The following is a 16,950-nucleotide window of genomic DNA, read 5'->3' as shown; positions in this document are numbered from 1 at the left end:
GCACAGTGCAGAAACCGGAAGAAGAGGAACAGGATCCGCTACCACGGCGCCACCTATTCAGGAACGATAATTTGCTACTTTATATAACTGCGAAAATAACGTTAGACGGGTTCACGTGCATAAACAGAAATGCGCTTTAAATTGTATAATATAATTCATGTTCAGTCGACCTTTAATTATTATATCAACGACTGAAATGATTTATAAACATCTAGATTGCAGATAACACTCGAAATTAACCCGAGCTCTTACCACACGGAATTCAAATAATTCTAGTTTGTCAATCGGTTGACTGCTTATAATGCAAAATACTAATATATCAACAGTTTTTAAAACTAACAAAACACAATGATCGTTTCTCTATTTCCCAATGTAAATGAAATGAAACAAAAAACATTTTATATCGCAATAAGAAGAGGAGAGAATTCAACATTTCCGGATCTACTTGGAGTCTAATGACCCCCCACGTAGATAAGTTGGATATCGCGGAAGGAAGGATTAACCCGGCAACTAGAAAGGCATTAAAGCACTGCCTTTAAAAACTGTCCATTTGTTCCACCAAATTTATAAAATGTTTCCTGGTATTTTCTAATGTCTTACACTCCAATATAAATTGTTCCATATCTTCTCCGCCATCATTAGACAACGGACAAATTGGTTTATCTCTGTTTCCATAGAATTTGGACCTATCCTTCTGTAAGACATATACTCCAGTAGCAATTTTAGCTCTGATACATGCCTTCTTGGTCGACACGGTTTCTTAACCTGCAGAAATCCAGATAATTAATTTCTTCCAGTGGTCATTTATTTTGTGGTTTACCATGTTCTTCAATACAGTTGGAAATGGCATATTATCAATAAGAGTAAAAATTGATGTAACATATACTGGTTTAGTAATTTTTTTGCATAGATAAACCAACTATTCGAAGTGTCATCTTTAACTAGTATCTGACGAATGCAAACTTCCTTTTGAAATGCAGTCATTTCTCCGGATACTGCCGAGTCTGATCAATATTTGGTAATGTGTTGTAGACTCAATTGGTAACTACCAAGAAAGAATGTATACTGCTGAATCTAGAATTCGATACCACAAAATGTCTTTTGCATATCCTTATATAACGTGTTTTATCACCGTTCTTACGTTTCATACCAACACAAACGTGCATCTCAACCATTTCTCTTATTATTGAACAGTATACCATGACAGAAAGAACAAAAATAATGAAAAAAAAACTTCCTACCGTTTTTTTTCACGTTTCACTGTATACATGACGTCCTTTCATTGTATAATTCAAAGTTTAGAGACGATGTTGCACACATTTATCCCATCGAACTTGAAATAGCACATAAAACAGATACAGTTAAGTGTGTCTCATTACTTAAATTATATTTAGAAAATGGCAATGAGGGTCGGTTGAGAACAAAACTTTACAACAAAAGGCATGTTTTCAGCTTAATGAATTGTTATCTCTCCATTTCTATGTAGCGTCTGCATATGGAGCACAAGTTTCTCAATTGATACGATATTCCAGAGCTTAAATTGTCTTCATGATTTCCTCCATAGAGAGTTGATGCTTACAAAGAACCTATTGAACCAAGATTTCCAAGTGGTCAAGTTGAATTTATACCTTCAAAAGTTTTACGGACGCAATCACGATTTGTTTAACCGTTATGGGAAATCTGTGTTACCGTTGACCACAAATAGGTTCTAATTGTGACCACAATCTCGTCCTCTTTTCTCGATTAACCCCGAATTTGTACTTTCATGAGCAGCAGATGACGGGTGCCATATGTGGAGGGGGTCTGCTGAACATTCCGATCACACGAATCCATCCATGGCTTTTGATAGGATTTGTGTTGATCAGTCTTAAGTTTTTTGTGTGGTGTTATGTGCATTTCTTTGTCTTTCAGTCATTGTTCGCTTTTTGCCGTGGCGTTGTCAGTTCCTCTTCGACTAATGAGTTTTGAATGTCCCCTTGGTATCTTCCACTTCTATTTTACATGTAATAAATATGACGATTATTAAAAAATAATTGTCGAAATATAATTTTATATTATAGATATGATGCATCTTTGTGGATTTAAAATTAAAAATGATTAGGGCCCACGGACTATTGGTTCTCTGATTAATATTGGTCAAATAATACGGATTTAGTATTGAATAAACGCTTTATATCGTGTGTTATGGTTCGATCTAAGATCGATTTAAAATAATGAGAAGCAGTCATTAATATTGAATGTCCAAAACAGCGTTTTTCTTCTATCAAATCGATACCTTTTATAAATTATTTGGATAATTGATTGAAGGTTGGGCCTGCAATGCTCTTCTACTTCATATATTTAATTTGTCTTCCAGGGCCAATGACGAGTCTTGTGTGTCATACCAAATAAGCCTGATAGTTAAAGATATTTACTTATATACAATAAACTGTTATCACAGAGATATGTCTCGCCTTTTTGTAATTTTGATAATGCAAATGTTGAAATTAAAATAGCAATACTTTAACATGTAAGTTATACAAATATTCAAAGTCGATGAACCATGACTGAAGGTACATGGCTAAACAATCTCCATGGAATGAGATGTGCCAATGCTAATACAACTGCATACCAAATACCATTGACTTATCATAAGTCGTTCCCTTTAAACAAACCTAAACACAAACATTAACTTGTAAACTATGTAAAAGTTTCAAAGTCAATGAACCATGATCAGGGGTGGGGCTATATAATATCCATGGAAACGATACTTGCAAATGCCAATAAATTTGCATACCAAATATCATTGACTTAACATTAGCAGTTCATCTTAAACTGATCTAATCACAAACTAAAACATGTAAACTAAGCAAAAGTTTCAAAGTAAATAGACCATGACTGAGGGGGCGGGGCCAAATATTCTCCATGGAAATGAGATGTGCTAATGCTTATACAACTGAACACCAATTAACATCTGCCTACCAATAATGGTTCCCCTTGAACTGACCTAATCACAAACTAATACATGTTAACTTAGCAAAATTTTCAAAGTCTATAGACCATGACTAAGGGGGCGAAGCCAAATAATCTCCATGGAAATGAGATATGCCAATGCTTATACAACTGCATGCCAAATATCATTGACCTACCACTAGTGGTTCCCCATAAATTGACCTAATCACAAACTAATACATGTAAACTTTGAAAAGTTTCAAAGTCAATAGACGTTGACTGAGGGGGCGGGGCCAAATAATCTCCATGGTAATGAGATGTGCCAATGTTGATACAACTGCATACCAAATATCATTGACCTACCACTAGTGGTTCACCATGAACTAGACCTAATCACAAACTAATACATTGTTGACGCCGTCGCCGCCGCCGCCGGAAACAGCATACCTATGTCTCGCTTTTTGACTCCGTCAAGGCGAGACAAAAATGAGATCTGGAATCACAAAATATTTTAACAGTACCACAGACCACACCAACACCCTTCTCCGATAGAAAATTGGAACAGAATTGGCGCCATTTTCTCAACTATACTTGCTTTGGATTTTATATGTTAAAGGTGAAATAAATTTCAAATGAATACTTCCACTTGATTTGAAACTGAACACAAAGTAATCAAACTCTTTCACAAGCTAGGCTGCTATCTGGACCATGTTATGTTCGCTGCTGTTTGTATTTTTTCTATTTTTTTGGTAAATCCATTTTCGTGGAGGAGATCGCCTTTGTAAAGTTCAAATGATTGCTTTAAGATTGTTACTGTTTGACAAATGAAATAAATTCATAAGGTCGAACATTTTTCATCTAAGATGTCTTCCCGAGTCTTGTTTGTAATAATAGAAATGCAATAAATACATGGACATTCATCAGACGATATTGATAAGACAAATTTCACTTTCAAGAATCGTGGATAGACTGAAGGATGATGTTATTTTGTCCTGAGCATACCTAATGAAGCTCATGGCTATGGTGTTGTCTGTTTTTCTTCGACCTATTGTTTTTTGGTTTTTACAACCCTTAATTTACTCAGGAGACTTGTGTTGTGTGTATGTAAACTGCTATCCTACGTTTGCATTCCTTTATGAAAACAAGAGTGCACACGCTGAAATGTCTCGCCTGCTTTACTGACCATTGATTTTATGTTGAAAGTCTTAATAATAAAGGTTTTACTACAAGCATCACATGAATTTAACATTTTTAAATATTCCTGGCATTGAGGTCAAGGTCAAGATAAATCTGGTCTGACAGACATGTACACCTTACAATTTTTCAATATATCACATATAGCTGACCTATTGCTTATGGAATTTGAAATGCAGATCAAAACACAAAAACTTTAAATTCACCAATGAAACCATGAAATTGAGGTCAAGGTCAGATTATTCCTGTCAGACAAACATGTACACCTTAAAATCATTCTATTCACCACATATAGGTGACCTACTGCTTATATTATTTGAAAAACAGACCAAAACCCAAGTACATAACATTGACAAATGAACCATGAAAATGAGGTCAAGGTTGGAAGATACTCTCCAGACAGACTTGAACACCTTACAATCATACCATACACCAAATAAAGCTGGCTACTGCTTATAGCACTTGAAAAACAGACCAAAACTGAAAAGTTTAACATTGAACCGTGAAAATGAGGCCAAGGTCAGATGGAACCTGCAAGACTGACATGTACCCCTAACAATCATTTCATACACCACACAGTTGACCTACTGCTTATAGTATCTGAGAATTGGACCTAATCGTGTAACTTTAACCTTGATCACTGATCCATGAAATGCAGTCAGGGTCAGGTAAATTCTATCTGATGAACACGTAGACTTTGCAATAACCCAAATACCAAATAAAGTTTTCCTGTTACTCATAATAAGTGAAAAATTCACATGACAAAAAAAACTAGAATTTTTTTTCAAGCAGTCACTGAACCATGAAAATGAGGTCAAGGACAATGGACATATGAAAGATGGAAACTTCGTCACATAAGGTGTCTACATACATGGTATGCAGCATCCAGGTCTTCTACCTTCTTAAACATAAAGCTATATACAAATAATATACAAAGCTTCAGTCACCGCCGCTGCAGGATAGTAATTATATGTCTCGCAGGCAGCGGCGAAATGATTTTAATTCTTGTACGATCTTAACCATTCATGTATACATGTATATCTGCTGTAAAGGGGCAGACGTACATTTTTCCGGACGTTAAGATTAGGCCTTCATTTTTGAAGGAAAGCGAGATTTACACCAATGTACCCCTTACAATCATTTCATACACCACACAGTTGACCTACTGCTTATAGTATCGGAGAATTGGACCTAATCGTGTAACTTTAACCTTGATCACTGATCCATGAAATGCAGTCAGGGTCAGGTAAATTCTATCTGATGAACACGTAGACTTTGCAATAACCCAAATACCAAATATATGGATTAGGGAATGTGTTACTTAATTTTTGGGAATTCAGTATTCAACAATTACATTTTTTTCTTCTTCAGGAAATCCCTTTCTAACTACCTCATAGTATACTTATTTAGTCAAGGTGTATTTGCAACTGCATCAACTACATAATGTAGTATTAACACATATGTGTATGCTGCAATAAAATTTTTATCACAAGTGACGGTAAAACTTGGATTAAGTCATGGTGCGAATGAAGTCAGGCAAATGTTTTAATATCCATTCAAAACATCTAAATCTACTTTATTCTATATGAAAATAATGAGTAAGATCTTTTACACGCATTATACTAGTTTTTTGTAATTAGGTGCCATCTAATAGTTGTCTCCCTTCTTGAAACCAATTTCTTTGGCTTAGTCATTCATAGTTTGCTTATTTGAAGAAGTTTTGGGAGGAACAAGTTTTCCCAATTGTCCAGATTTATCATGACTGCTGTCCAAAAGATATCTGGAAAACCCATAGTTTGGTTGTGTGTCCCTTTTATTCTCACCAGACTTCATTCTAAAAGGCTTGTGGTGTGGCGCCTTCAAGCCAATTGTTGCAGTCAAGACAGAGATAGGTTTTAGTGTTTTGGTAAAACTATCCATGGTTTTTTCTGACATCAACACATTTCTGTCTCCAGTCTCAGGGATGTTCTTTGTCTGACCGTCTGCTTTCTCATCAGATGATTCACCATTGCCAACATTAATTTCTTTAACTGTACATGTGGGGATAAGATCTTTACCAATGCCTACATTAATATCTTTAACGGTACATGTGGGGATAAGATCTTCAGTTGAACATGATGATGATGGTCTAATAAATTTTCCTTTCTTCTGACCAAGGTCCTCACTCCCAAAACTCCTGAAAATAAATTAGAATCATGAAATAAAGGTACTGCAAAGTAATGTATCTCATAGTTATTAAAATAATTTGGTACAAAAAAATTTAAAAGGAGATCTTGACCTGTTACATTTTTGATGATGATGATGATGATGATGGATGGCTGATTAATCAAATCAAGTGTATATTCAGGATGAGAACATGTTAATGTAATATGAATATTAACCCTTCTTTGTACTAGTCCTACAGGCTGAGCCAGATCTTTAATGTGCTAGTTCAAAAGGTAACAGTCCACAGTAAGACATGTCTCTGACTCCAAGCCAACCAGTCTTTGCTCTTACTCCTTACTGCTGCATGCAGGAAATACCAATTTTAAAGTCTTTGATGTGATCCCGCTAGGGTTCGAACATACGACTTGATAGTTTGAAGAGGCCAGCAGGCTATCACAAGACCACTCAGGCAGTTCTTTTACATTTATAATCCATCAGCAAAACATTAAGATGGTTCATTGTAATGAGATAATAAAACTTTATAAAGCAAAATGCATGGTTCCAAAATACCAAACAGAAACAAAGAAGTGTGTTTATAAATGAAATATCTTTTTCAAATAACATTAATCAGATCTGAAAAGGGCATAAATGGAACAGCCCTATTTGAAATGCCTTTAAATACCCTATTCTTTTATAATTATTGAGTAAATTTATCTGGTACTTATTTTCATAAGAGTATCAATAATTACTTGTTATCTTAATGTTTTGTGTACTTTTTGCTATTATTTTTATCAGAAGCAGAAGCCAAGATAAAATAGTCTGGAGCAACCAGTCATGAATTTTGTTTTAGGTAATAGTGTAAAAATTAGTCAGATGATGATGCATCAAATTTTATATAATGGAAAGTTTTGATTTTGGAATAATGAAATTTCTGAAATTTACTTAACCTAAATAGCAAAGCAATTATAAGGAACAAGGAGTTAACAGAGAAATAATTTACATGGAAATGTTTGATATTGATGATGCTTATCTTTTACTCAAAGTCTGGTCACATTTTGACCAATTTGAACAATTTTTTGCAATTTTATATTTTTACAAGTGTCAATGTATAAACCTGTTCTAAGGATTACTTATAAAACATTTAAACTATTTTCTGATAAAACTACTCAATGATGGGCTTAATTGATATCCTTTTTATATACAGTTTTCAGTTGTTTTGTTTTATTGTGAAAGTGTAAGGAAGTGGTGGTTACAAGTTACTATCATCTTTATTGTCAGGATTAGATACACAAGTACCTTTATAGATACATTGATCTAATTAACAGCTAATCGAGACTTGGTTCAATGTGCTCTCTACAGGATTCATTAAATGTTATTTCTAAATTCGGTATGAAATTTTCGGTTTTTAGAAATAGTAGACATCTTTGTTGATGGATTGGATACAATGTTTCAATAGGAACTTTTTAAGAGAAATTCTATAAAAATTATTACATGTTTGACTGATAATCATGATAACAGGGGGGAATGGCCCTGTCTTTTAAAAAATTATATAGGTCATAAAGCTAACAACAATCAATCAAAAAATGCATGTAATCATGTTAAAACAAGACGCTCTCAAGAGCCTGAATCGCTCACCTGTAATTTTTTGCTTAAATCTTTCAACAATGATTATTTTTGCTTTCAATATATATTAATGAGTGGCTTAAAAATGCCATTTAAATGTTCTTTGTATCTGTCATATTTTCTTCAAAAGCAAAAAAAAATGCATTTACCCATATGTTCCATTTAAGCCATAGTGGCTATGTTTCTTCACGTACAAGGAAATAAAATACAAAATTTATACTAGATACTCTGAAACTCATTCTGCCCAAGTTTGGCTGAAATTGAATCAGCAGTTTCAAAGGAGAAGATTTTTTAAAGAAAGCAAACTAGATGAACAAATTGTGAAAAATTGTCTTTAAAGGGCAATAACTCCTTAAGGGGGCAATTGACATGTTTGGTCATTGAACTTATTTGTAGATCTTACTTTGCTGAACATTTTTGCTGTTTACAGTTTATCTTTATCTATAATAATATTCAAGATAATAACTGAAAACCGCAAAATTTCCTTAAAATCATCAATTATTGGGCAATAACCTAAAAATCAGTTACACGATTTGGCTGATAATTTCAGGACAGGTAGACCTTGACCTAATGAATACTTTAAATTCTGTCTGATTTGCTCTAAATGCTTTAGTTTTTGAGCTATAAGTCAAAAACTGCATTTTACCCTTTGTTCTATTTTTAGCCATGGCGGCCATGTTTTCTGAGGAAACAGAAAATAAAATACAAATTTATTCTAGATAACCTAAGAATCATTCAGCCTAAGTTTGGTTTAATTTGGTTCAGTAGTTTCAGAGGAGAAGATTTTTTAAAGTTAGAAAACATAATAAACAAATTGTGTAAAACTGTCCTTAAAGGGCAATAACTCATTAAGGTTGCACTTTGTAAATACAGCTGTTTCTCAAACCATGCCTCTTTTGGAGAGATATATAATATTCATAGATAATAAATTTTGTTTACGTACTGGTTCCCAGATATGATCTCTATTTTTCATCTCGTAGAGACATAACTTGGGAATGTTACCAGTAAATATACATATGCATACCGGTCAAATTGAAATCTGTAGAAAACCTAAAGTCAAGGTAGGGGTAGTACAGACTTTTAGTGTAAGTTTAAACTCTCAGAAGCTCGGGGCATATAAACGTTGAAAATATGACGCACAGCCCTATATTTTGACCTCTGAAAAAAATAGTAGTGCATATGAACTTTCCATTCTAGGATATAATTTTTTTCAAAACTTCATAGTAAAAGTGGTACAGTTTTAGCCGTAAAGAAGTCCCTATGTCGATATTTATAGAAATGCAACCTTGAGGGGTCAATTGACAATTTTGGTCATATAAAACTTATTTGTAGATCTTAATTTGCTGAACATTTTTGCTGTTTACAGTTTATCTTTATCTATAATAATATTCAAGATAATAACCAAAAACTGAAAAATTTCCTTAAAATTACCAATTTAGTAGCAGCAACATAACAATGGGTTGTTAGATTCATCTGAAAATTTCAGGGTTGATAGATCTTGACCTAATGAACATTTTTACTCCACATCAGATTTGCTCTAAATGCTTTAGATTTTGAGATATAAGCCAAAAACTGCATTTTACCCCTATGTTCTATTTTTAGCCATGGTGGCCATGTTTTTTGACGAAACAGAAAATAAAACACAAACTTTATTCTAAGGATTATTCAGCTTAAGTTTAGTTGGAATTGGTTCAGTAGTTTCAGAGGAGAAGATGTTTGAAATAGTTTACACCAGACGGACGACGATGACGTACATGTACGCCAAGTGATGGCAAAAGCTCACATTTCCTTTGGAAAGGTGAGCTAAAAAGGAGGCAATACCAAGGGACATACCATAACCCATAGGCAGAAGTACAGTAAAATGTTCCACTCTTGAGATGGTTGCTTAGCTATTTAAATGTTATTTTCAGGATGGTCTCAGTCAGTCATTCATTTTCTTTAATGAAAATGACAATAAAAATTCTACTACATGTGATGGCACATCATCTACCTGTCCTTTGGGACATTGTAGGTAAAGCATAATACCTGTTACCTAAAGACTCAAAACATACCATGTATTAGATCCAGGATCTATTTTGTTGGGTCGTTTCTTCTTGTAGAACCTTCTGATTAACATGAAACACATCACAAGAGTCAGCAAAACTGCAAGAGTCAACAAGATTGTCTTCACAACATTCAAGTTACATTTCTGGTACCCAATCAAATCCTCACAATCATAGAACACAGAACAGGGATTAGGGTCACACTCATTAATATCCGTCTGACACCACTCATCAGTATATCCACGGTCACATCTACAGGAATATTTCTCAAAACTGGAAGCTCGCTCAATATCATCACATTCAGTCGATGTTTTGTTCAGGCAGTTACCATGGACACAGGGTGCAATTAAGATGTAAACATTGACCTCTATATTTTTGGTTGTGTATCTGGTTTGATCATAACCTCTAGCTGTAAAAACTGTTTGTCCATAGAAAGTTTTGTCAACTGAAATACTCAGCTTTAATTTCTTTTTAAGTATGCCATGATACTCAACAGGTTCAAATGAAAAGTTGCTGAGTATAGTATTGTTTATCCTCATTATGAAGTTAATTTCATTAATTGAAGGGTCGACGAAATCAACGTCCAAGAAAGTCACATGACCCAATTCATACTTCTTTGTAACATTTCCATCCAATAAAATTTGAACTGATTTCAAACCCTTGCCAGGAATTTCTACTTCTTCAAATTTAAAATCTGATTCAAACGGCATAAGCACTGGAGCATCATTTATTGGTGTTATACTAATTGAAATATTTCTGGTAGCAGACAGTGGATAGAATGGTGGCAATAATCCTATTTCTTCTACTTTAACTATAACAATATCAGCTCCATTATAATTACTATCTGGGAGATAATAAACCGATCCATCTGGTGTTATGTTGGCAAATCCATGGAATGGTTGCTGAAGAATTGTGAATTTAACATCATCTGATTCACTGTCTTCATACTGTATTACTCTCTGTCCATTATTGTCCTGGATGTCATCCATGTCTTCACTAACAAATAGTTCTGATGTAGTGATACGAGGTGGTGTGTTTGGTGCTCTCCTCGACATCACCATTAATGACCACATTCTGGGTAATGGTACACTGGTGGGTACCGATCTTTTCTGTCTAGCTGAAGGCTCAGTTGATATCTTTGAGAATACTTCTTTACATGCCTACATTGATAAGAACATTAACCATGTTTAGAAAGGGCAAATAAAGTTCTATCAATTTTATTCCACTGACAATTTTTTACAGAAACGATTGATTCCATTAATAAATAATAAAAAGTCTGCATTTTCCAAAGTATAATTCTACAATATTTAAATTTGTTAACTCATAAAATGCAAGGTACATCAGGAAAGATAGTTAAATTCCAAGAGATCAAAAGAACATACCTGTGTAGTGAAAACTTTGTTGACGAAGTCTGTTTTATCTTCTACATCATTACAAGTGTCAGTAGGATGTTTCCATAATTGGTCAACTACCAAAGATACAAAATACTAGGCCTTAAAAAAGAGATATAATAATGTTTTCTTCCAAGTCATGTGAAAAATGTTTTAAATATAGATATCTTTATAATATCCATTACAAGAATAAGCATGAACAATTTATGTTGATCACCAAATCTTGTGAAAATGTTATCCTCACACTAAATCTAGAAGGAACACCTTACTCTTATTATATGAATCAAATATAATAGCCATATTACTCAAGATAACTTAGAAACTTACCAAAACAAGGCAAACACCTAAATGTTGGATACTTTTCCAAGATAAGAATTTGGACAATCTCTGACTACAAAAATACTCCTACTCAGTATATAAATATGACTTACAATTATCCCAATACATCAGGACAGGAATCTCTGTATTTGTATCAAATAAACTGCTGTCAAACGTTACACTGATACTGATTTCTGTCAAGCTTTCCACTGAAGTTGATGGTGATAGATAAAACATCAATCCAGCATACTTCTTAAGTCTGGAATTTAAAAACATCTTTTATGTCAATCTGTTTTGATACGAAACTTTATAAACAATATGCAACCCCTCCCAAAAAAAACAACACATAAATCATCATAAAAAAGTACATAAAATCTGTCAATTAAATTATCATTCCAAATCATATATACAATGAGGGTCCTCGGTGGCCTAGTGGTCTGAGTAGTGCAACCACTGTACTACTAGCATGTCAACACTGAGGCTGTGAGTTTGAATCCTGAACATGGCATGTGCGTTTGACTAGGATTGTCAATTTTCCTACTGAAGCTTGTGATTCGCTCCAGGCATTCGGGCTTCCTCAATGAATTAAAACTGACCACCACGAATAGCCAAAAGTGCTTATAGTGGCGTTAAACATCGGTGAATCAATCAATCATATATAAAATGATCCATCATAAAAAAGAAAAAAAACAAAAAATTATGAGAAAAAGCTGAAGACAATTTTGTTTCAAATAAACTAGTGATTGAAATACATGTACCAATACTAAACACACTGTGTGTTATGTTATATTTATACAATATCAACTAATTCATTTCTTCTGTAATATTAGTCTGTTTTTAGTGGGTAACAAGATTGTATAGGAAAATGTTGACTGCATTACTATACGAGCCTAAAGTTCAGCTTCTAACATCTTTGTTTTTCTTTACTGACCAAATAAAATTAATAATTGTGCATCAGTAATCTGTTACTGACATAATTTTGTAATTATCATATGTTCTCTGACAATATGTGTCATTATATCAGTATTGGTACATACGTTTTCATCACTAGGAGTTTATTTTATTGTACAGCCAAATTAATTAATGAATGATTGTTTTTTTCACAAGGAGAAATTTAAAGTTTCCATTGAATGAGTTCATCAGAGAACTATAGCTTTTATTATACTTCACGTTAAAATTCCATATTTTGATTGGCTAATACGAGGGTGTTAATTTACTCTATTACCCTTCATGGAGACGCTTGATCAAGTGTGCGCTTTATTAAATACGGATGGTTGTTTTGTACAAGACGTCATAGTTTATTACTTTGAATTTGAAATTTAATCGACAGTAATAACAGAACATTCAGTATAATAAATTAAATAACACATATCTGAGAGGGTGATAGAGCAGATTGTTACCCCTCAAAAAGACATTGTCAACCTTGGCTTCGCCTCAGTTGACAATGTTTTCTTGGGGTAACAATCTGCTTTATCACCCTCTCAGCTATGTGTTATTTATATATTGTATTTATATTGGGACAGTATACATTACAAAAATTTACATGGACAGTTAAACTCCAACTGATTCTCCAGGGAAAAATTTGATTGACTCTTGGTATCCTTCCAACAGGCGGTAAAACTCTTGCCAAAGTGGGACAACCATTCGGTTGAACGGAATGTATATAATTTTATGTGCAGCCATGTCTAGTCATAAGAGGAATGTTAAATCCAATGCCTTGTGTAAAGAAAGTGCCATGCTCTCTGCACACTAAGAGCCCTTGTAACAACTCTAATGTAGGGACCTTATGTGGCCTCATGCAAGAAAAATCTATGTGAATTGAAGTTTTTTATTGCACATTGAACTTTTGATGTGGTCCCTAAAAGCTAGACTATTTTATTGTTATTGATAGATTAGAAAACTGTCAAAGGTAGATTACACCACATTTAAGGAATGACTGTAATATTTTTTCGGTCTATAAAGAAATAACATCAAAAATGTGGTCACACTGAATAACACGCGTAGTGGGTTATTTAACAGTGTGCACCACATTTTTTATGTTATTTCGAATAGACAGAAAAAATATTACAATCATTCCTTATAATTTAATTTTAAATTCCATTTTTAAGGAGTAAATCATGAAAAAACGTTGATGACGTCATGTTCACATGACAAAATTGTGTCTATGAGCTGATAAACAAAATTCTCTCAGCCAATCAGAAGACGTGTAACATCCAAAATTAAATTATTAGAAAATAAACAAAATGCAGTCAATATTTTTTTTACATTCAAAGACAATTACTGAAAGACTTGTGTGGAAATAACAGACAACTTGATCACTAATGACATTTTTTATCAAAATTAGTACTTATTTGTTCATAGTGTTCCTGATTTGCTTACATTCACTTGAACCTTGACAAATATCCATCAGTTTTACTCCATCAGAATCTGCAAACAACATTTGTTAATATCCATGGATTTTGACCCATTAAACGATAGGCGAATGATACTAAAGGGACATTCAAATGTCGAAAATAAACTGACAACGCCATGCCTAAAAAAAAAAGAATAAGATACTAGCCATTCAATGCTGATTGAATAAGTGTCTATAATTGACCATTCAACTTACCTATTTCTAAGAAATCTAGATGTATCTTTCCACCTAGTACGAGGGTCTATAAAATATCTAGTATATTTAGCTGATGCTGCAGTTCCATAGTCAGCTGTTACATCCGTTTGATTTAATGTTCCTGCCAAAATGGTCACATTTAAACCTAAAAAGATATTTTTAAATTCAAACATCAAAAAGAACATGAAAAAGTGGCTTCAATACAATACCATATCAATGGAACCACAGAGGAAGTGATGATACCTTTGCCAACAAGTAAGACTCTGAAGGTCTTTTGTGTTGATTTTTTTAAATAAATTTCCGAACTTGTTTACTTTTCAAGGTTTTAAGGGAAAAAGGTAATGGTCACTTTTTTGTCACTTTTAACTAAACAAGAGTGCACACGCTGAAATGTCTCCCCTGCTTTACTGATCATTGAAGTTATGTTGAAAGTCTTAAAAATAAAGGTTTACTAAAGGCTTTATACAAATAATTTACATGGCGCCCGCCAGATAGTAATCCTTGCATACTGAGACTTCCTTTGCAGGAAAGACAAAAATCAACGACTATTAGTATCAAATTTCTTTAATTTGTTTTCCAAATTTGTTCTACTCCTAAAACCGCATTGTTTTCAAGGTATAAACTGTTGACACAGCAACACTTACGATAGTTCTATGCATAATGTATGCAAAATATTCAAAGTCAATGAACCATGACTGAAGAAATGAAGAGGGCCTAATAATTTCTGTGGAAATAAGATATGCCAATGCCAGCTAATACAACTGCATTACAAATAACAAAGACTTATCACAAGTGGTTTCCCTTTACTGACATTATTACAAACTTTTTAAAATGTAAACTATGCAAAAGTTTCAAAGTCAATAGACAACGACTGAGACTAAAATCCATAAGTGTCAAAACAGCCTGGTGTGTCTTATCACACTTCCTCCTTTAGCTTTAAAAACACACACACTTTGTAATTTTATTATATATTCATGTTTCTTTCACAAAGCTGTGATATAGCATGTGTGATGATGTGGTCTTAAAGTCAGATAAAATTCAATACTTCCACCATACCTTTGATAATAATATCAGCAGATACTCTGCTTGTAGTATCTTGTAATCTTATTTCTCCATGAAGCTTTCTACTTTTACGTTTTCTTTTGTCTGGAGTTCCTAGTTCCAGATCAGAATCTCCTCTGCCTAAAACAAACAGAAGAAATCAGCTGAAATTATAGATTGAAATTCCAATGTTAATTTAAAACTTTCATAAAAATATTGATTTATGATAAATGAATGCAACATACTTAGTCAACCCTAACCAAAGTGTCAACTCCTATCAGGTTATAACATTTCCCATTTACAAATATTTTTGAGGGTCAGCGAATTTAAGACTTTTTATCATTCCAAAAGTCATTAAATACTAGTACTGTTATCCTGTATGTTGTTTCACAAGCTTTTTATTCCATTTTTGAAGATATTTTGTCAAAGTTTACATTTTTTCGGGTAGATTTGTCAATTTTGCATTTGAATAGATTATTTGTTACTATGGAGGATGATATTCAAAGAAAAATTAAATTACTTAAAATTAAATATGAAATGGCCTAATAAATACATCCATAATCTATATGGTCATAAGTGAGAACATCTCCCTCTGGATATCAACATTATAGGACAACACTGTAAAATTTTTCGATGAAAATCAAGGACTATAACTCCTAAATGGCATAAGTCGAAGTTCTCAAAACAAATAAAACATAACCTCAATTCAGTTATGAAAAACAACATATTCAAATTTGAAAAGGATTGGTTCAAGTCTTCTCCAATTATTGCATGGAAATGACAAAAAAAAAGGCTTTTTCAATCAATCAAGAACCATAACTTAAAATTACCAATTAAGGGGCAGCAACCCAACAACAGGTTGTCAGATTAGTCTGAAAATTTCAGGGCAGATAGATCTTGACCTGATAATCAGTTTTACCCATGTCAGATTTACTCTTAATGCTTTGGTTTCAGAGATATAAGCCAAAATCTACATTTTACCCCTATGTTCTATTTTTAGCCATGGCGGCCATCTTGGTTGGTTGGCGGGGTCGTCGGACACATTTTTAATACTAAATACCCTAATGATGATTGTGGCCAAGTTTGGTTAAATTTGGCCCAGTGGTTTCAGAGGAGAAGATTTTTGTAAAAGCTAAGGACGACGACAACGGACGCCAAGTGATGAGAAAACCACAGACTGAGTCTAAATGTTGACGATGCTGCTGCAGCTGCCAAAGGAATATACGATCACTATGTCTCTGTTTCGCGAAACTCGACAAAAAGCATTTGCAGTGGGAGAATGAACTTGTTTACATCAGACTTATTTATAAGTTTATTTTCTTTACTCATGATATTAAATACTTACGTTTAATACATAATGGATTAGAGTAAACAGTTGACGACAGATGAGATCTTCCTACAGCATACAATGTCACATAGACACATTTACCAGGCTCCAGGTTAAAAAAGGTGTTCATTTTAGCAGTCTTCATTGTCTCATTATTCCAGGTTGTGTTAGCAAATTCTCCGACTGATGCATTGAGTGGAGTCTCATCAATCCAAAGTTTTCCATCTCTTATGTAGGCTTTCTTAGATTCTGTGATACCAACTTTAATTCTGGGGAAGACATCATCTGTACCTGGCTTAGATCCTATCTCCCATTCTAGAAAATAAAGCT

At 33.6% G+C, this 16,950-nt stretch overlaps 1 protein-coding gene across 1 annotated transcript in view; it reads right to left on the bottom strand.

The window, feature by feature from the left end:
- Nucleotides 1-5,686: 5,686 nt before the first annotated feature.
- Nucleotides 5,687-16,950, bottom strand: part of LOC127711865 (uncharacterized) — a 31,199-nt gene continuing 19,935 nt past the window's right edge. The window contains exons 12-18 of the mRNA XM_052218029.1: nt 16,639-16,935; nt 15,309-15,434; nt 14,253-14,397; nt 11,758-11,903; nt 11,318-11,403; nt 9,945-11,095; nt 5,687-6,301 (exon numbers count right to left, since the gene is read on the bottom strand). Coding sequence (XP_052073989.1) covers nt 5,812-6,301; nt 9,945-11,095; nt 11,318-11,403; nt 11,758-11,903; nt 14,253-14,397; nt 15,309-15,434; nt 16,639-16,935 — 2,441 coding nt within the window. The 3' untranslated portion in view covers nt 5,687-5,811. The remainder of the gene's footprint in view (nt 6,302-9,944; nt 11,096-11,317; nt 11,404-11,757; nt 11,904-14,252; nt 14,398-15,308; nt 15,435-16,638; nt 16,936-16,950) is intronic.

The sequence above is a fragment of the Mytilus californianus genome, unplaced genomic scaffold (genome assembly GCF_021869535.1).
Source record: "Mytilus californianus isolate M0D057914Y unplaced genomic scaffold, xbMytCali1.0.p SCAF_8, whole genome shotgun sequence".
NCBI classification, from domain to species: Eukaryota; Metazoa; Mollusca; class Bivalvia; order Mytilida; family Mytilidae; genus Mytilus; species Mytilus californianus.
Note: the sequence above shows the minus strand (reverse complement) of the source record. Positions and strands in the feature narration are given on the sequence as shown.